The sequence below is a fragment of the Oryctolagus cuniculus genome, chromosome 2 (assembly GCF_051225735.1).
Source record: "Oryctolagus cuniculus isolate XC-2025 breed Fujian yellow rabbit chromosome 2, ASM5122573v1, whole genome shotgun sequence".
Lineage (NCBI taxonomy): Eukaryota > Metazoa > Chordata > Mammalia > Lagomorpha > Leporidae > Oryctolagus > Oryctolagus cuniculus.
The window spans coordinates 133,492,294-133,514,134 of NC_142868.1; the positions used below are offsets into that span (position 1 = coordinate 133,492,294).

The window sequence follows — 21,841 nt, forward strand, 5'->3', positions numbered from 1 at the left end:
GAAAAGAAGGGAAGCAGAGAGGGAGAGAGGGGAAAAAACTCTTAGAAAATACCATTTTTAAAAAATATCTTGTACAATATAAGAAGAATATACAGCATTCAGAAATAAAGCTTGAGGCTGGCGCTGTGGCGTAATAAGGGCTCTGCCACCAGCAACCCATATGGGCACTGGTTCAACTCCTGGCTGCTCCACTTCCAATCCAGCTCCTTGCTAAAGGCCAGGGAAAGCAGTGGAGGATGGCCCAAGTGCTTGGGCCCCTGCACACATGGGGGAGACCCATAGGAAGCTCCTGGCTCCTGGTTTCAGATAGGTACAGCTCCAGCCGTTGTGGCCAATTGGGGAGTGAACCAGCCAATAGAAGACCTCTCTATCTCTCCTTCTCTCTGTCTATAGCTCTGCCTCTCAAATAAATAAAGAAATATTTTAAAAAAGGAAGCTTAACAAAATATGCACAGAATATTTATTGGGAATGTTTAAAACCTTATTAATGCACCTTGAAGATATGGTTAAATGAACATGTGAATATTCAGTATCATTAAGATTCAGTTCTCTCCAAATTAATCTATTAGTACAATTTCAATCAAAATCCTGTCAAGAGTTTTTTTTTTTTTATGAACAAGCTGATTTATATGTATTTTTTCTTGTTTATTTATTTGAGAGAGAGGGAGAGACAGAGACAGAGATCTCATTCACTAGTCCACTCCCCAAATGCTAAGTACTTGGGTTCCTAGCACCCATCTGTAAGATCCAGTTTGAGATCTTGGTTCCTTGCTTTGACCTGGCTCAGCCTCAACTGTTGCACACACTTGGGAATTGGTGAACTGGTAGATGAAGGATCTCTCTTTCTCTGTCTGCCTTTCAAATAAATAAAAATTAATAAAAAAATTAACTTTTAGGAGAAAAATTCTATGGGGAAGAGGAAGAAGAGTTTCCTAAACAAGATGCAATTTTGCTAATAATAAATAAAAGACTGATAAGGATAACTGCATTAAAATTAAGAATTCCTCTTCATCAAAACATGCCATGAAGAAAATGAAAGACAAATAAAAACTATATTTCCACCTCATATGACCAATAAAGAGTTGGCATCCAGGGGCAGATTTGAGCATAGCAGCTGCTTGGGAGGCTGGTATTGTGGTACAGCATATTAAGTCACTGCCTGCGGTGTAACATCCTATATTAGTGCTGGTTCATGTTCTGGATGCTCCACTTCTGATCCAGCTCTCTACTAATGTGCCTGGAAAGCAGCAGAAAATGGCCCTAGTGCCTGGGCCCCTGAACCCATGTGGGAGACCTGGAGGAAACTCCTGACTCCTGGCTTCAGCCTGTCCCAGCCCACCTATTATAGTCATTTGGGGAATGAACCTGAGGATGGGAGAGATCTCTCTTGTTCTCTCTTTGCCTTTCAAGTAAGCAGAAATAAACAAACAATGTATTTAAATAAGTAAATAATTTTAAAATTCTGAAGAGTTGATATCCAGAATGACATTATGAGGCATACTCACAAAGTATAATATCATCCAGTTATGAAAATGAATGAAACAGAGCTGCATGAAATAATATGGATGAATCTTCTTAATATTGAGAAAAAAGCAGGTAACCAAAGGCATATATCATATAATTCTTCTTTATAAAGATCAAGCAAAACTAAAATAACAAAGTGTTGTTTATTTAAAGTAATACAGCTATTTTTAAAAGAAAAGAAATGATAAGAGCAAAATTCAACATGGCAAAGTTTCTCCTGGGGAGGACGGGAAAGCACACACGTGTCTATCTCAAGGGCATTGGTGATGCTCAGCTTCTTAAGTTGAGTAAAGGATTCACAGGTGTTCATTTGTTATGCTTCGTAGCTTACACGTATATTGCATGTATTCATTTGCATAAGATAAAATTTCTTAACAGCTTTCTAACTAATGGCTAAGTAATAAATGCGCCAAAACTGGAAGGACCACTGTGATCAATACGCTGCAGCATCCTGGGGGCATCTGCCCAGGTTGACTACAGTCTGGGCTTGTCGGGGGTGTCTTTCAACCGGCTACAAATCCACCTAACGATGCTGTCAGCCAGCCAACATTTCTCAGCTGTGTATACAAGGATATCAGGTTCCCCTCTAAGTGCTCACAAACCATCTGTTTAATATTTCCTCCGGGGCTTTGCCAGGGATCGATGTCAAGCTCTTTTGGAAAGGTATTTTATCCATATGTGTTCTCGGGAAACACCAAATGTTAATAACCCAAACAGAAGATAGAGATTCATTACTTCCTAAAGGACTAAATGATTTCAGGGGAAAAAAAGAGCTGGGCGGGGTGGGGGTGGGGGGAGCCTCTTCCATGTTTCAGTGTAGTTATCAGACTCCAATATTGATTTTTTCCCCCTTTCAATGTAGTTGAAGATAGACCAGAAAACACAGCTGTTCATAGAGTTTGTCTTAGATAACTGCATTAAAGTTATTCCCCTGTGGTGTTAAGACTAAATTAGAACCACTGTTGTATTTATTACCTAAAGATTTTTAACACAAAGAGATATTTGTTAATTTCACTAGTAGAAGCCATGGTCTCAGGAAAACAGCAACCCTTCCTTTTTTAAAAATTGAATTAAATAATTTTTTGAATGCAAACATTTTTAATTCGGCATTTAAAAATTTTTCCTCAACAACTTTATTGAGGAATAACTTACGTATCATAAGTTGCATCTATTTTTTAAAAAAAGATTTATTTATTTATTTGAAAGGCAGAGTTAGAGGCAGAGGCAGAGAGAGAGAGAGAGAGGTCTTCCATCCTCTGGTTCACTCCCCAAATGGCTCAACAGCCAGAGCTGGACCAATCCAAAGCCAGAAGCCAGGAGCTTCTTCTGGGTCTCCCATGTGGATGCAGGGGTCCAAACACTTGCGCCATCCTCTGTTGCTTTCCCAGCCCATAGCAGAGAGCTGGATCAGAAGTGGAGCAGCCAGGACTCGAACCAGTGCTCATATAGGATGCTGGCACTGCAGATGACAGCTTTACCTGCTATACCACAGTGCTGGCCCCAAGTCGCATCCATTTTTTAAACTGACACACAATTTTTGTACATGTTTATGGTGTACTATATGATAATTTGCTATGTATATTCACCATGTAATGATCAAAGCAGGATAATGAGCATTTTCATCTCCTCAAATATTTATCATTTTATGAATTGGGAACCTTTAGACTCTTCTAGTTATTTTTAAAATATAAATTGGCCGGCGCCACGGCTCACTAGGCTAATCCTCCCTCCACCTGCAGCGCCGGCACCCGGGTTCTAGTCCCGGTCAGGGCACAGGATTCTGTCCTGGTTACTCCTCTTCCAGTCCAGCTCTCTACTGTGGCCCAGGAAGGCAGTGGAGGATGGCCCGAGTGCTTGGGCCCTGCACCCGCATGGGAGACCTGGAGAAGCACCTGGCTCCTGGCTTTGGATCAGCGCGGTGTGCTGGCCACAGGGCACCACCGGAGTGGCCACTGGGGGGTGAACCAACGGCAAAGAAAGACCTTTCTCTCTGTCTCTCTCTCTCACTGTCCACTCTGCCTGTCAAAATATATATATTTTTTTTTAATTTAAAAAAATATAAATTGTTGAAGAACATGGTACCTTATTGTGCCATAGAATATCAGAACAGGGGCCGGCGCTGTGGCACAGAGAGTAAAGGGTAAAGCCTCTGCCTGCAGTGCTGCCATCCCATATGGGCACCGATTTGAGTCCCAGCTGCTCCATTTCCAATCCAGCTCTCTGCTAATGCTCATGGGAAAGCAGTGGAAGATGGCCCAAGTGCTTGGGCACCTGTACCCACATGGGAGACCCAAATGAAGCTCCTGGCTCCTGGCTTTGGCCTGGTCCAGTCCTGGCCATTGCAGGCATTTGGGGAGTGATCCAGTGGCTGGAAGACCTCTCTCTCTCTCTCTCTCTCTCTCTCTCTCTGTCTTTCTCTCTCTCCTTCTTTCTCTGCCTTCGCCTCTCCTTCTCTGTAACTGACTTTAAATTAATAATCTTTTTTTTTTTAGGAAAAGAACAGAACAAATTCCTCCCACCTGACTATATTCTGGTACCCATTACCTAACCTTTCTCCATCCCTCTTCCCCCACCCACCCCAGGGTCTAATGACCCCTCTCCATTGTCTTCTCCAGTGAGATCAGTTTCAGTTCAATGAGTTTTGACAGTTGTATGCCCACAAATCATCACCACAGTCCAAATATGGAAAACATTTCTGTCATCCCAAAAGCTTTCTCTTGCCCCTTGTCACTTCATTCTCCCCCACATCCCAGTCTAGACCATTAATCTACTTTATGTCTATAGATTTGTTTATATTTTACATAAGTGGACTCATACAATGTATACAAGGGTCTTCAAAAAGTTCATGGAAATGTGTCTTATTAAAAAAAAAACTATGCATGGATTTCAAAATTTCTTGCACCAAAATAAATTTATTTTTAATTTCATTTTCCCCAAACTTTTGAAGTCTCCCAGTTCTTTTGTTTTGTCTGGCTTTGTTCCATTCAGATTTTGAGACTCATCCATGTTGTTGTTTACAGCAATAGTCTCCTTTTATTATTGAGAAGTAACATATTGCATAAATATTTCACATTTCATTTAACCACTCACTTGTTAATGGACATATCCATTGTTCCAGTTTTTAACTATTGTGAACAAAGCTATGAGTATCTGCACACAGATCTTTGTGTGGACACGTTTGCACTCCTCTTGGGCCTTAACTATGTTTATGGCTCATCTTTCCCCCATCCACCTACTTTCACCCTTGTGTATCTTTATAGGTAAAGTGGATTTCTTGTAGGCAGCATAGAGTGGATCCTGGTCTTTATCCATTCTGATAGTTTCTGTTTTTATTTGTACTGTATAGACCATTAACATTTACAATAAGTATTGATACAGTTCAGTTTAGGGCTACCATTTTATTTTTTTATTTACCCTGTTTTGTGTGTGTGTTTGTGTGTGTGTGCTTATCTTTTCTTGGGGGGATTATTTAAATAGTTCTAGAAGTCCCTTTTAATTTAATTATTGTCATTTAGTTATTCTTGCTTGCATTTTTAGTGGCTTATCTATGGATTATATTATAAAGCCTTGACTTTTTATAGTCTAGTTAGAGTTTATAAATATAGTACTACCACTTAACATAAAACATAGAAGCCTCAGGTTTACATTTCACATAAAATTGTAAAGACTAAAAAGTATTTTTAAACTTTTTTGCAGCCTACTTAGAACTAATATAGTACCATATCATATAAAATATAGGAACCCTACAACTATATAAGTCCATTTACACACATACATACACACACACACAGCGTTTTTTATGTTACCATTGTCATTTATATTACATCTGTATTATAAACTCAACAGTGTTATAAATTTTGCTCATACATGTTTTAAAGAAATTAAAACAAAAAATAGTCTTTTATATTTAGCCACATATTTACCATTTCTAGTGCTCTTCTTTGATTCCTGATTCACTCTCTTCAGCTTGAAGAGCTGTGATATTTCTCATGGCATGGTGCTGGTGGTAACAAATTCTCTCAGTTGTTATTTATCTAAAATTGTCCACTTTGCCTTCATTCCTGAAGGGTATTTTTCTTATATATAGAATAATGGGCTGACAGGGTTTTCTTTCTTTCTTTCTCTTTCAGTATTTTAAAGATGTTGTTCCCTGTCTTCTGGCCTTCCATTGTTTCTGATTGAAAGTCTCATTGCTTAAATAATTTTCCCCTGCATGTAAAGGATCATTTTTCTGGATGCTTTCAAGAAGTTTATATTTGTCTTTCAGCAGCTTAGCAATAACATGATTAGGCATGAATTTCTTCTATGTGTGGGGTTCACTGAACCTTTTGGATCTGAAAATGTATATCCTTAACCCAAGTTAAGAAATTTTTTGCCATTATTTCTACAAATATTTTTTTCTGCCTCATTCTTTCTCTTCTCTCCTTCTGGAACTCCCAATCACCCATATGTTGAACCTTGGGCTTTGTGGATTTTTGTTTGTTTTATTTTGCTTTGTTCAAATATTTTTCTCTCTCTTTTTCAGCTAATTTCTATGACTCTATCTTTAAGTCACTTACTCTTTCTTGTTTTGTTTTCATCCTGCTTTTAAGCCCATACAGTAAGCTTTTTTGTTCAGTTACTGTATTTTCCAATTCTAAAATTTCCATTTAGTTCTTTTCTTTAGTCTCCATTTCTCTGATGGAATAGCCTGTCTTTTCATTCATTATGAACACACTTTCTGTCCTTCTTGAGCACAATTCTAGGTATGTTTTTAAGATCCTTATCCAATAAATCCAGCATCTTAGGCATGTATCTGTATGTATTTTTCTTTGAGTCTGGACTGTCCCTGTGCACCAAAAACATTTAGATTGTGTTTTGTGAACAATATGTTTTAGAGACTCTGGATTCTATTATGTTGCTCTCCAAAGTGTTGATTTTTCAGACAGCTTTGTTAGACTCCAACTGCAGCCTAGCGTGCCTGCGGTGAGCAGGGACTCCCATCGCAGTGCCAGTCTTCAAGCTAAATTGCAGGCAGCTTTCAGTTCCCCACTACGAGTGTAACGCAGGGGTCAGCCCAGTGTGTGGACCGGGTTTCAGCGCCTCATTTAGGGCGCTCTGCTCTGGCTGCTGTCATGGACTTCTTCTTCACTCTCTGCAAGTCCTGGCAAGGCCAGGGAGACAGAGGCTTTTCTATTCTATCAAAGTTTTAGCCACTCCCGCACTGCCATCCTCAGGGCAGAGCTAAAAATGAGGAACTCGTTCTCTAATGGTCACTTACTCAGAGTTTCAAGTCTTCTCCCATAACTACTTTTGTTGAGTTTCTGGAGCCCTTAGATAGTTGGATTTTTTTTTTTTTAAGTACCACCTACAGTTTAAAGCTGTAATTCAAAGGAAGATGGGTTTGTTAGGGGCTAATCAGCCTAGAAATGCCTTTTTCACTCTGGATCACTTTGATTCTTTTTTTAAAAAACCACATTTTCAACCTCCTGTTTACCCAGTAAGCTCAAACTCCCCACCATTCCTCTCTATATCATTAGGAGCTTGTGACTTAACAGAAATTCCTCTGATTAATCCACAGTTCTTCTCCTCACCCTCATCCCTAACATGCACAGACACACACCTCTGCTTCACTTGGCCAATGTCTTGCATTGCTGACTCCCCCCATGTGGACAGTCTGGCCATTTCTCTATCTGAAACAATCCATCATTTTCCTAGCACTAGAGCATAGATAGTACAAGAACTGGTTGGGGCACAGCTGTATACATATTCAACGTCCAGAAACAGACGTATAGATGGGAATTTAATGAAGGATAAAGGGGCCATCTCAAATCACTAGGAAAAAGATAGACTTGTTCCAAAAGTGGTTCTGGGACAACTAATGGGCCAGAGATGTAAATGTAAAGAATTATATTAGAAAGTACTAGAAAGGGCCAGTGTTGTGGTGTGGCAGATTAAGCTGCCTCCTGCAACACCAGCACACCATATAGGCACCAGTTTGTGTCCTGGCTGCTCCACTTTTGATCCAGCTCTCTGCCTGGGAAAGCAGTGGAGAATGACCTGAGTGCTTGGGCCCTGCACCCATGTGGAAGCCTGGAGGAAGCTCCTGGCTCCTGGCTTCAGCCTGGCCCTGCCCTTTGAGGAGTAAGCCTGGCCCTGCAGCCATTTGAGGAGTAAGCCAGTAGATGGAAGATCTCTCTCTCTCTCTCTCTCCCTGTCTCTTTCTATAGCTCTGCCTTTCAAACAAATAAATAAATATTAAAAAAAAAAGTACTAAAAAAACTGATTTCCTTCATCATCTCATATAGAAAAAGGTTTCTAACTATGACTCAAAATGCATGTGAAATAAATAAACTTCATTTATTTAGCTATATAAAAACTATATAAAAAGTAAAACTTGGGCATGGTAAAAAGAACCACAAGCGGCTGGCGCCACGGCTCACTAGGCTAATCCTCCGCCTTGCGGCGCTGGCACACCGGGTTCTAGTCCCGGTCGGGATAAGTACCTGGCTCCTGCCATCGGATCAGTGCGGTGCACCGGCCGTGGCGGCCATTGGAGGGTGAACCAACAGCAAAGGAAGACCTTTCTCTCTGTCTCTCTCTCTCTCTCTCTCTATTGCCTGTCAAAAAATAAAAAAAATAAAATAAAAAACCACAAGCAGTGTCAAAAGACAACTGAAAAACTGGGAGAAGTATTTGCAATTCATACCATGGTGGGGAAAAATCCATAATATATATAGAATACTTTAAGATTGAGGGAGAAAAGACCAAAAACTCTACAGAAAAAAATGGACAAAAGACCTGAACAGATAATTCAGAAAGGATTTTAAATGGTCCTTAAGCATGAAAACGTGCTTAACGTCACTTGTAATTAGAGAAATTAGTTAGCACTATGGAGTCGGCACTGTAGCATAGCAGGTAAAGCCACCACTTGCTGTGTCAACATTCCATATAGACCCTGGTTTGAGTCCCAGCTGCTCCACTTTTGATCTAGCTCCCTGCTAATATGCCTGGGAAAGCAGTGGAAGATGGTCCTAGTACTTGGGCCCCTGCACCAATATGGGAGACCTGGGTGGAGCTCCTAGCTCAAGGCTTTGAGTTGGCCCAGCTCTAGCCACTGCCATCATTTGGGGAGTGAACCAGCAGATGTTTAAGTACCTTCTATGTCTAGTGTTTTTCCAAGTCAGACTTTAGTATATCTCAGTCAGCGTGTCCAACATCTTTTGCATATGGGCTGCATTTTGTCCATAAATTAAAATACAGACAAAACATGTTTTCTTACAACTTGGACCACATATTTTATTGAAGAGGATATTTTCAGAAAGAAGAAAGGAAGGGAGGGAGGGAAAGACATGACACTGGTTTTACTGCCAAAATGTTCACATCCACAAAGACAGCTAGGAGGTGGCTTTGTAATCTTCCATCCTTTATCCTAAAGCATGATGCTTTAAAGTCGACTAAGTGCTTTCAGGTGTTGAATGTCATCGTTTTATACTCAAGTGAACCCTTAGCGCAAGGTTCCAACAACCACTGTGCTAGCACTGTGGATGCAGAAGTGGGTATGGTGCTACATCTGCGCCCACAGGCACACACTTTCCTAACCAGTCCCTTCTCCTACATCTGCAGGATCTCCTCTCTGGCCTGGCCAGGGCAGGGCAAATCTTGCTGCTCAGTGCAGGATTGGATGTCAGAGAGTACATTTCTATTTTTTGTAAGAAACAAGTTTGTGGAATTTTATTACAGCAGTCCAGACGTACTTAAACAATCCCTAGCTTGTCAGTAATTATGCAAATCATCCACTGAGAACCACTTATATGTCACTCTTTAGTTAACAGGCAGATCTTTTTCTAACCCACCATAAGCGGTACTGGTTTGATTAGAGGCAGATGGGTGGGTAGCCTCTAACTATAGAAGTCCCTGGCTAGCCAACAAAGGCTGGAAAAGAGGCCTGGTACTGCAGGCTGCAGAGGTCAAAGAAGAGCCTCATGGCTTAAACCCTGCCTGTAGAGCTTCCAGATTTCCCTACCACCTGCCCCACTGCCTACCACTGCCACATCACAAGAAAGCCTGTGTGGGAGGGCTGGGCTGAGCTATGTGGGAACACACAGTTTCTCAATCCCTGAAAGAAGTATTTTTAAGACACTAATTCAACAGTTGTTGAGGAGCTAAGAGCTACAAAAAAAGAGAGCTAGCTCAACTCTGCCCCATTCTTGTGCACCTCCTGAGCAAAGCCAAAATCTTGCAATAACGGGACCCACCCTTCTACAGAGCATATAGTGTCCACCGTTGTTACAGGAGCATGCTTCTTTGGGGGCCTCACCCCTCAGGCCAGCAACTGATAGCCAGTCCTCCCTTCCTCTCTCTAACCTTTTTGCTATTCCTTCATGGTATCCCAGCACACCAAGTGTGTTCCCACCTCAAGACCTTTGAATTTGCTCATCCCTCTATGAAGAGCAATCTTGCCACAAATGTTTTCATGTCTGTGCTCCACCGTTACCTCCTTAGAGAATACTTCACTAACCAGCCAAGCTAAAGTATGTGTGCACATACACACACACACACACATACCCTTTGTGCTTTCATTTCTTCATGGTATCTACTACGATCTGCAGTCATATCTTTTTATTGTCTGTTCTCTCACTAGCAAGTAAACTGTATCTTTTAAGATTTATTTTATTTATTTATTTGAAAGAATAACAGGGAGACAGATACAGAGAGATCTTCCATCTGCTGGTTTATTCCTCAAATACTTTCAACAACTGGGACTGGGTCAAGCCAAATCCAGGAGCTCAGAACTCCATCCAGGTCTCCCATGTGAATGGCAGGAACCCAAGCACTTGGGCCATAATCCAATGCCTTCTCAGGTGCATTAGCAGGAAGTTGGATCAGAAGCATAGTAAGCAGGACCCAAATCAGCACATGATATGGACTGTGAGCACGCCAAGTAGTGACTTAGCCTGCTGCACCACAACACCTGCCCTTGGCTCTTTTCTTGATGACACCAAGCATTGCCTGATCATAAAAGGTGCTAAATTAATAATTACTTGAACAATAAATGCATGGAGGAATTACTGAAAAAGTGAATGAATTAATTAAAATAGCATTCTCACAGAGAACAGTTAAAATTCTCAGGGATATTAATTTTCTCCTACTCATTATAGTCCTAGAGATGTTTCAGCCCTCTGTGGATTGGGGCCCCAAGAAGATGGCTGCCACTGGGTCCGTTCCTACACTTAGTTCTCTGCCCTGAGTCCACGTGGCCATGACCACCACCACCCTTGCCTGCCATCCTCTTTTCCCAGGGTCAGACATCACCTCTGCAAATGAGGTAGATGTGCTCAGGAAGACAAGCTAGATGGCCACAACCTGTGAGCTGTTGGAGATGATCCTCATTTGTGCTGATTGAAGGGCAGTGATTGAATGGCTGTGTGTAGTTGTTCCTGAGCAAGCTCCTCGTGCTCTCATTACTTACGCGAGTTGTTAACAGCCTCTGGCTACTGCTGTATTCAGAAAACAGACAGCTGTGATTAAACCGACCCAGGCGTGCTAAGATGCTAAGGCTCCATAGTTTCTGCAATAGTTATTGACATTTTGGGGTTCACAGAGCTCTTTTGAGAATCTGATAAAAAGCTGAAGGCCTAATCCCTTTCCCCCACTAACCTAAAATATATTTATGCACATACAGATGAATGTCATTTCAGAGGGTTCCCAAAACTCCTGAAACCCTCCCATGATGCCCAAGGACAGGATACATGCGAGTTGTTTGGAAAGGAAGAGGTCTGGCCTAGAGGAGGGGACTTTTATGGGAGTGGAGAAAATGTGCAGGAGTGGGCAGCAGTGCCGTTTTCCTGGGCCTCTAAGTCAGACACTTTACGTCAAGAGAGGAATCTGCCACTGTGTATGCACCTGTGTGTGTTACTGGCTGCTATTTTAAATATACTTCAATTTTGTGACTGTTTAGGGCTTATTTTTGAGGAGTCTGCTTTGGGCATTACCTAGTTTTCCATCATTTGGTTTTTCCCATTTACTGTAGCCCTTCCAGAAAAGCTTAGAAATAGCTCAGCAGAGGTTGTCACTGCTTGTGGCCACAGAGGGGCAGGGTAAGTCCAAAAACCAGAGGCCTCCCTCCCAGGCCAGCCTCACTCCTGTAACCTTCCTGCTTTGCGCCATGTGTCAGTGGGGACCCATCCCCTTTGCTGCCGAGCGCCCTACTCTACAGCCAATGTGGGAGCTGCTCTTCAACATCTGAGAAGTGAGTCCGTTTCCCCACCCTCTGGATTTAGTTCATGTGGTTGTATGTGAGAAACACAGTACAAGGTGTTCGTGTTCTTATAAATGTAGTGGTGGGGAAAAAGCAGTGACCAAGGGAAGTGATCAGGAAAATAAAGTTTTTAAAAAAAAAGTACAGTCATCCTATGAGAACTACTCATGATGAGAGAGAAGGAAGAAAATGACAAATGTTGGATTTAGTGCATGCCATTCATAGATAATCATCTCGCTTTGTAATGCTTCACTCTAATAAGACATACTATCCTCACTTTGCCCAAAACCACATAGCTAACAACTTTCAAGCCACAATACAAAACCTGGTCTTTTCATTAAATTCTAGCACCTTTCATAGAAAACCCTTCAGAAGAATCAAATTAACAAGTGTGCCTAATATTGCCCAAATGAGGCCCACCACCGATACCCAAGGGTTACTAATTAAAGCCAGATCAGAGAGGATATAAGTAAACATAACTTCCTGGACAAAGTCAGTCCCGAGTGGAATTCTGGAAGAGGTGAAGGCCGTGGATTCGAGAGAGCAATAAAAGCTCAAAGGAAGGAAGGAAGTCATGTGACAAGGAGACTAACTTAGCTGAAGCAGAAGAGTCACAGGAAAACGTAATGAGAGCAATTGTTCGACTCAGGACAGGCATGTGCTAAGCTCCAGCTGTGTGCCAGGCACTGAGCTGGGGGATAGAGAAGGTACAAGTGAAAAGAAGCAATTCCTACACTAGAAGAGTCTATAATGAAATACGAGATCAAACACATTCCCAAATAGCAATAGAACCAATGGGAAGATGTAATGTGAGCTGTGATATCGCGAATGTCAATCAAGAGCTGTGGGAATACAGTAGATGGAGAGTACATCCATGCAGACGCCATGAGGGAGGGGCCATTTGAGCTCGGTGTTGAAGGAGGGGCATGTAGAATCCCAGCAGGTGTAAATGAGGGGGAATAGTCTGAGCCATCACAGAGTATTAGCAAGTGGTCTGGGAGAGGCGAGTGACGGCAAGAAGGCAGTACTGTGTGCTCTTTAGCTCTTTAACTCTCCATTTAAATATAGACTCTTCAAGGGGATCTTGAAAACCATGCTTAAGACAAGTGACCTGGGAGTAGTATCTAGGAAGTAATGGAGGGGGAGAAACCAAGTTTGCTAGGACAGTTAAGGCTACTGCCATGATCCAGGCCCAAGGAAGTAGAGGCCTAGACCAGTGACAAATGGAAAAGACGTCCTCCCTCTAAAGCGCTCTAGTTTACACTGGATCCTGTAGTTTGGATAATGTGAGCCTAACCCCAAGAGGGTACTCGCTCTATTCTGAGACTGAAAAACTGAAGCTTAAACCACAAGCACAGCTCCTCTACAGAGCCTTTATGAGCGCATTTTCTAGAGGAAGAAGCTCTGCTCTGTGGCTCTTGCAGGAACTTGTAGGTTAAAAAGCCAGAAAGGCCCTCAGGGACGTTGATGGGGTGTCAGCTGACTTCCAGGAGGGCCTCACAGCATGGAACTTGCTTCCCGTAGGTGCCGTGTTCTACAGATTGGTTTTTCAGCTTTGCCAGACCAGAAAGTTGGTTTTGTCAGCACCTTCTCAAAGGCACAGTCACTTTGCCAAGCTCTAGACTAAAGAAATAGGCAGGATATTTTGGCGGAAAAACCATAACCACCATATCACCAGAAAGAGCAGAAACTAGGCAGACACATCCTGAGTCAGCCTCCTCTGGCCACAGCTGGATGGGCACCGCCATCCTGTGCCGCTTTATTCTCTTCTCGGTGCTCCAGTTCTGACCAGCCCTCTCCCCTTCCAACAGATACATTCATTCTCTAGAAATGCGAACGCTGTCAATAATGCTACTGTCAAACCTTGCTCTAGCCAATAAGCATTCTCCTGTCTTGTGGGAACTGGTTTTCTTTTTTTTTTTTTTTTTTTAAGATTTATTTTTATTTATTTGAAAGAGTTACAGAAGAGGTAGAGACAGAAAGAGAGGTCTTCCATCCACTTGTTCACTCCCCAGATGGCTGCAATAGCTGAGGCTATGCTGATCCGAAGCCAGGAGCCAGGAGCTTCTTCCAGGTCTCCCATGCAGGTGTGGGGCCCAAGGACTCAGGCCATCTTCTACTGCTTTCCCAGGTCACAGCAGAGAGCTGGATCAGAAGAGGAGCATCCAGGACTAGAACCGGCGCCTATATGGGATGCTGGGCCTTCAGGCCAGGGCTTTAACCCATTGCCTGTGCCACAGCGCTGGCCCTGGGAATTGGTTTTCATTGGCATCACCATTCTGTGTTGATTTTATTTAACTATCTGAAGAAACTCCTATTTTTCTGATTTCCAGATTCTTGATAGGAGATAACTTTACTTTGTACCCTTATGTCGTCCAGAGGAGGAGTTTCTATCTCCTATCCTTGCACTATAGAGGAAAAAATAAATAAACATTTATTTCTCTCCTCTAAAATGATGGTATTTGAATGTGAAGCAAATTTATCTTCTACTTTCTGAGTTCTTTTGCTCGATTCCATTACCTGAGTTTTGTGGCTGCCCCCTTACGTTTTTGTAACTTTTGCCTCACTGAAACAAAGCTGCTCAGTCATTTCCATACTTGTCGCTCAAGTCAAAGTCTAGTCTCCAAGCCCAGAAAAATAAATTACTTTTTGTTTTGCCTGTGACAAAATAATATTCTCACTATTTGAATAGGGGACACTTCCCTTTACATACAAGCAACACTTCTTTGGCAATGACTTCCCATCTGTCACTGAACTACCCTAAAACAGAGTGGGGCAGAGGACAGTTTGAGAAGGAATGGTCAAGAATAGAGTTGCTATTTTATAAATTCCCTGAAGGCAAAGAGGGTCATTTACATCCATCTGATGGAATGAATGGAATAACTAGTTAGCAAAAGAATCCTCATAGCTACTCGTGGAAGGCAGCAGAGCTGTAATTACTGTAGTCATAGAGAAATGCCTTTGGTGCCCCTTTCAGCCACAGGTCTTTAAATACGACATGAAGTCATGTAGTGCTCACCACACGTCCCCTGTGCTGGAACCAGCAGGTCAGACTGAAGCCCTTCTGTTGCCTGTGGAGAGTCTGCACCTCTGCCGTCCTCAGGAATGTCGTTCTAGAAATAAACCAGCCTTCTCCCTGAAGTCCGTGAGTCATACACAGACGTTAATTCATTAGAGCAACTGGATTTTCTTAGGCCCTTTGTAAAAGCATTTCAGAGAGTCCCTCATGACGAACCAAAGAAAGTTAAGGTCCTCTTTCGTTTCTTTCCAGCTCTTGCCTCATTTCCTCTGCCTGTGCTTTCTCTACCACAGTGTATTTGCTTTTCACAGGCAACCTTTACCTGCAGACTCAGACATCAGAAATTCCTAGTGTCGCCTGAAGCCAGAAGTACACTGGCAAAGCCTGGTTACCCCACATACCCAGCTCCATTCATTTGGATTTGGAGTTAAATCGCACTCCACCAGAACATCCCCATTCTCTTGGCTGCTAGCCACATTTGGGAGACACGGTGTACCCAAGATAAATGTACACAATCTGTATTATAAGGTGGAGCCTAGGAGTTCATCTTTTTTTCCTTTAAGTTTTTTTTAATCTGTGTTTATAACAGAAGTAATACTTGAGTACATTTTCACCATAAAATGACATAAAGCTGAAGTCCTTTTATTAATTATTTAACTTGCATTACTGTATAATTTTTAGTTGCTTTATATTCTGGAATTTTTTTAAGAAATATATAATTGGGGGCCAGTGCTGTAACGTACCAGGTAAAGTCGCCCCCTCAATGCCAGTATCCCATATGGGCACCAATTTGAGTCCCAGCTGTTCCATTTATGATCCAGCTCCCTGCTTTGGCCTGGGAAAGCAGTAGATGATGACCCAAGTCCTTGGGCCCCTGTACCCACTTAGAAGACCTGGAGGAAGCTTTGGATCAGTGCAGCTCCAGCCGTTGTGGCCATTCAGGGAGTGAACCAGCGGATGGAAGACTCTCTCTCTGCCTCTGCCTCTCTCTTTCTCTATAACTCTGCCTTTCAAATAAATAAATAAATCTCAAAAAAAAAAAGAAGAAGAAGAAGAAGAAGAAAAAGGAGAGGGAGAGGGTGAGGGAGAGGGGGGAGGGGGAGAGGTGGAGGAGGGAGAGGATGGGGAGGAGGAAAAGGAGGAGGAGGAGAACGAAGAAGGAGAAGGGAGAAGGGGAAAATAATTGGGGCTGGTGCTGTGGCGTAGAAGGTTACACCTCCACCTGTGGTGCCAGTATCCTATATGGGTGCCAGTTCAAGTCCTGGCTGCTCCACTTCCAATCCAGCTCTTTGCTTATGTTTCTGGGAAAGAAGAAGAAGATGACCCAAGTGCTTGTGCCCCTGAACCCACGTGGGAGACCAGGAAGAAGCTCCTGGCTCCAGATTGGCCCAACTCCAGCTGTTGCAGCCACTTGAGGATTGAACCAGTGGATGGAAGACCTTTCACTCTGTCTCTCTCTCTCTCTGTCTGTAACTCTGCCTCTCAAATTAATAAATAAATATTTGGAAAAAAAGAAATATATAATTACAGTAAAATTCAACCAGTATAGAAGTATGAATAGAAAAAGGGCTCCATATCTCAGAATCCTGGTCAATTTCTTTTTATTTATTTATTTATTTATTTTTGACAGAGTGGACAGAGAGAGAGAGACAGAGAGAAAGGTCTTCCTTTGCCGTTGGTTCACCCTCCAATGGCCACTGTGGCCGGCGCACTGCGGCTGGCGCACCACGCTGATCCGAAGCCAGGAGCCAGGTGCTTCTCCTGGTCTCCCATGGGGTGCAGGGCCCAAGGACTTGGGCCACCCTCCACTGCACTCCTGGGCCACAGCAGAGAGCTGGCCTGGAAGAGGGGCAACCGGGACAGAATCCGGCACCCCGACCGGGACTAGAACCCGGTGTGCCGGCGCCGCAAGGCAGAGGATTAGCCTACTGAGCCACGGCGCTGGCTAGAATCCTGGTCAATTTCTACTCCCTGGTCACTGTTAACAGTCTAATGGCAGCTGTCCAGACCTTTGTAAAATGCATTGACATAATATGGATGTACTTAATTTTAGTTCTTTATAAATGAGATAATTTTATATCTATCCTATAGCTCTCTTTATTCAACTAATATCTTCAAACTTTCCATGTCAGTAGATTTTGTTTTACTTTGCCAACAGTTACATAATACTCCATAGTTTGAGTGTACTTTAATATACTTTAACATTCTCCTATTAATGGAAGTTAATGGCTTCCCATTTGGGGTTTTGATTATTCATTATGACAATAATTCTGTACTAAACACCTTTGTATATGTTCAAGAATGTCTCTCCAGGCTGGACATCTAGCAATACAATAGATGGGTTAAAAGAGTGATGTGTTTAAAATTTTATATTTTTGGGGACTGGCCCTGTGCCGTAGTAGGCTAAGCCTCTGTCTGCAGTGCCGGAATCCCACATGGGCGCTGGTTCTATGCCGGCTGCTCCTCTTCCAATCCAGCTCTCTGCTATGGCCTGGGAAAGCAGTACAAGATGGTCCAAGTCCTTGGGCCCCTGCACCCCTGTGGGAGACCAGGAAGAAGCTCCTGGCTCCTGGCTCTGGATCAGCCCAGCTCCAGCTGTTGCAGCCATCTGGGGAGTGAACCAGAAAATGGAAGACCTTTCTCTCTGCCTCTCCCTCTTTCTGTCTGTAACTCTGCCTCTCAAATAAATAAAAAAAATCTTTTAAAAATTTGTATATTTTTCAAAATGTATAATTAAAGAAGTAAACACTTTACTATTTCCCTTTATTATGCAGAGAGTCCTATCCTGGGAACTGACATTGACCTTCAGACTATAGACAACGATGTTCTCAGCATGGAGGTTTTCTTCAAGGCCTGGCTGCATAACAGTGGAACAGACCAAGAGCATGTCCATCTTCTTCTTCCATCACGGTGTTTCAACAGTGTTACCAGAGCCAGAGATAACCCAAGTATACAACCCCCAAAGATGTATTATTTAGGCTGTGATTAGGACTCTGATTGATGGGTTCTCAGAATGTGGAGTATTTGAGGCTTAGGGATTGGATGAGGCTGCCCAGTGCATGCATGAGGAATTAGAAGAGAAGTTCTGAAAAGTGGCCATGGTTAGAATGCTGTACCTAATTAAGAGCAGCCAGCAAGGATCAGATAAGTTAGGGGCAAAGTCATAGACACTTCAGCAACAGGGCGTCAGCTATACTACATGAGACTAGAATTAATCATGTTTTTTCAGTGTTCGCATTATTACCCTGGTAGGTAGTATTGGCATGATAATTTGAGGTGTGCTGTTTCCTGAACAATATTAATGAACAAATGACAAAAGGAAGAAAACTAAGATTAAACAGAGATCTCTCACCAGGGAGTTACCAAGTTGAGAAAACCTGAAGCAACTAGGCCTGAGAGAGGACAACTAAAGGCCCAAGACCTTGTTCACAAAGCAGTTCAGGCCATTATTGAAACAGAGATCAGTGCAGTTTCAGGGCATGCCAGCAAGGTAGTTCTGGCTGACAGTGATACTCATTCCATGCCCACTGCAGGGTAAGAATGAGGCCATATCTTTCTCTCATCCCCTTTGCAGGTTGGTGTGAGACCTGGGGTGGCAGGATCTGCAGATGGGCCCATCAGCATTGCCAGCACTCTTGAGCTTGAGAAAGCTGCCTCCTTAGGGCACAGCTCCAAAGGGAAAGACCGATGTGTGTCTTTTCCTTTGGGAGTGGGGGTGTCCACCCACCTTTCCCACTGAACAGAGTACTGATAGTGGCTGTGGAGATCACTGAGGGCTGAGGGTTGCATTGGGTGCAATGCTTGCCAGAGCCCTTTTCACAGGCCCTGACGTCACAAGCTGGGGTTAGCGTCTGCTCTGAGGTCTCTTCTTGGCCATTAGTAGTATTTGCAGGTGTATCCCTCTTTCTTCAGCTGAAATAGAATGCAGTTGTGACCATTTCTTCAGGACAGAAAAGGCCCTTTGGAGGTGTTACCAGGTGGCATTATGGTTTCCCAAGGCCCCTTCTTTCTTGGGATAGCCATGGAACCTCCTTCCCACCACTATTTTAGCTAGGGCCCTGATGCCTTCAGCAATTCAGCTCGATGTTGCACTGCCTTTCCTTTTTGTGTAAAATCTTCCCAGAACCTCTTTTTGTCCAAGACTGATGGTACTAACTTCTCCCTGTCCACCACCCCTCTGGAATTCTTATCTATTTTCCCCTCTTTAAGGCTACAGGCAACTTTATACAGAACTTAGCATCCATCTAACACTACTGGGCCTCCCTCCATGCCAGCCAATCTTTTCACCCCTTTCCTTGCATTGTCCGCTGACTCCTCACACAACACCTTGAGGTAGCACATATGTCACTGAATCTACAATGCTATCAACTGCGAGCTACACCACCACTTTGTGTTCCACAGAGAAAGAAAACGCTGCCAACTAAGCACGGCACAGTGCTTTCTTCCCATCTGGGAGTATTATTTTATCCTTACTGAGAGAGCTCTTTAAAAAAAAAAAAAAAAAGTTATTTATTTGAAAGAGTTACCAGAACAGAGGAGGAGACAGAGAAAGAGAGAGATCTTCCATCTGCTAGTTTACCCCCTAAATGGCCACAATGGCCAGGGCTGAGCCAGGCTGAAGCCAGGAGCCAGGAGCTTCTTCCAGGTCTCCCGCACGGGTGCAGGGGCTCAAGCACTTGGGCCATCCTCCAGGCTCATTAAAAGGGATCTGGATTGGAAGTAGAACAGCTGGCTAACTGTCTGCCTGGCAAATGGCAGTTGTAATGCATATAGAAAGAGATGTTAGTATGTGAAAAATCTACCAAAAAAATTCAATTAGATGCAGTGTTATCTTGTTTTACAGATGAGAAAACTGAGACTTAGAGAGATTAAACACTTTTCCAGGCTAAATGCAAATTAATAGCAGAGCCAGGATTTGAAGCCAGGCAATTCCAGGACCCGTTCTTCACAGAGTCAGAAATCTATATTGTGTACATTTGACTACTCTCAGGCCAGAGAGCACTCACCACTTAGCCCAAGTCTGTTTGCCTCCAGAGTCTGCACCTTTGTCTTTATACTAACCTGCCTCTCACGGGGCAATTCTGAACAAAAGGAGAGAAGCTCACTTCTCTCATTAGGAGGCCTAAGGCCCTCAAAAGCCAGGAACACCTGCAACCTTCCTGTCTTCCACGGTTACACGACGTTTGCCGGTGGTGCTGAGTAGAATGTCTTTGGCTTTTCTTCCCCCTTTCCAAGACTTTCAGCACCAGGGTCAGAGCCAGAATGTTCATCACCATCTGTAATCATTTTTCGGAAATCTGCACATCTTCAGGTGCTTGGTAGAACTTAGATCCGGACTCCCATCAGCAATCTGCTGGGAAGGTCTTCACTGGAATCTAGAAGCCTTTGCAGTTGGAACAAGGTCTGGGGAAAGCAGGCCTCCTCCAGGGTAGAAGTGACCCATCAGCAATTATAAACAGTAATGACCATACTGTTGAAATCAACTATTTTTTTTTTTTTTTTGACAGAGTGGATAGTGAGAGAGAGACAGAGAGAAAGGTCTTCCTTTTGCTGTTGGTTCACCCTCCAATGACCGCCACGGCTAGCGCGCTGTGGCCGGCGCACCACGCTGACCCAAAAGCAGGAGCCAGGTGCTTCTCCTGGTCTCCCATGGGGTGCAGGGCCCAAACACTTGGGCCATCCTCCACTGCCTTCCCGGGCCACAGCAGAGAGCTGGCCTGGAAGAGGGGCAACCAGGAAAGAATCCGGCGCCCCGACCGGGACTAGAACCTGGTGTGCTGGCGCCACTAGGTGGAGAATTATCCTATTGAGCCGCGGCACCGGCGAAATCAACTATTTTTAAAACGGATGTATTGCCATACATGTGGATTTCTGGATGTGTATCTCACTACAAAAACAAAAACAAGGCCGGCGCCGCAGCTCAATAGGCTAATCCTCCGCCTGCGGCACCGGCACACCCGGTTCTAGTCCTGGTTGGGGCGCTGGATTCTGTCCTGGCTGCCCCTCTTCCAGGCCAGCTCTCTGCTGTGGCCCGGGAGTGCAGTGGAGGAGGGCCCAAGTCCTTGGGCCCTGCACCCACATGGGAGACCAGGAGAAGCACCTGGCTCCTGGCTTCGGATCAGCACAATGTGCCGGCCGCAGCGACCATTGGAGGGTGAACCAACGGCAAAAGGAAGACCTTTCTCTCTGTCTCTCTCTCACTGTCCACTCTGCCTGTCCAAAAAAACCACTTTCCCCTACTATAGAACCCTTGGGGAGTATCCTCAGGTGTCCACCCTGACTCCTCCTTTACCCCACACCACCTGCTCCTGTGGCTGCCGAGGGCCCTTCCCCCATCTCTAGGTACTTCCCCTAGAGGCCTTCCTCTGATACGCAGCTACTGAGGGGGTATCTTTTCCTGTTCTTTGGTTTGGGGTCTGCCACCACTACCCCTGGGCTCTGGATGGTGGGAAGCACACCTGGCTCTGGATTTGAGCCCTTCTAAAACAGCTTTCTCAGCTTTGGAACACTGCTCAGACTCAGTTCAAGTACTTCTCAGCCCTGGTTGTAAGAAGAATCACACGGGAAACTTTTTTTTTTTTAAGATTTATTTATTTATTTATTATTTGAAAGGCAGAATTACAGAAAGAGGTAGAGATGGATACAGAGAGGTCTTCCATCCACTGGTTGACTCCCCAAATGGCCACAACAGCCAGAGCTGAGCCAATCCGAAGCCAGGAACCAGGAGCTTCTTCCTAGTCTCCCACAAGGGTGCCCGGGCCCGAGGACATGAGCTATCCTCTGCTGCTTTCCCAGGCACATTAGCAGGGAGCTGGATCAGAAATAGAGCAGCCAGGACTCAAACTGAGGCCGATACGGATTGCTGGTGCTGCAGGCCAGGGTTTCAGCTGCTCAGTCACAGTGCCGGCCCCACGGGAAACTTTTTAAAATGCCATTACCTGGACTCCGCCCTCTGATAACCTGATTTAATTATCCTGGGATGGGGCCCAGACGTCAATATTTTTTTAAAGATCCTCAGGTGATTTTTTTTTTTTGTAATTTTTACTTATTTATTTTAC

General features: G+C 43.8%; 1 protein-coding gene across 13 annotated transcripts in view; it reads left to right on the forward strand.

The window, feature by feature from the left end:
• M1AP (meiosis 1 associated protein) overlaps positions 1–21,841 on the forward strand; it is an 80,706-nt gene that overhangs the window by 31,594 nt on the left and 27,271 nt on the right. For 12 of the 13 annotated variants that reach the window (XM_089326237.1, XM_089326235.1, XM_089326238.1 and 9 more), the window contains one exon: positions 17,558–17,731. The exons of the other annotated variant lie outside the window; for it this stretch is intronic. In XM_089326237.1, coding sequence (XP_089182363.1) covers positions 17,558–17,731 — 174 coding nt within the window. The remainder of the gene's footprint in view (positions 1–17,557; positions 17,732–21,841) is intronic. 13 annotated transcript variants of the gene reach the window in all.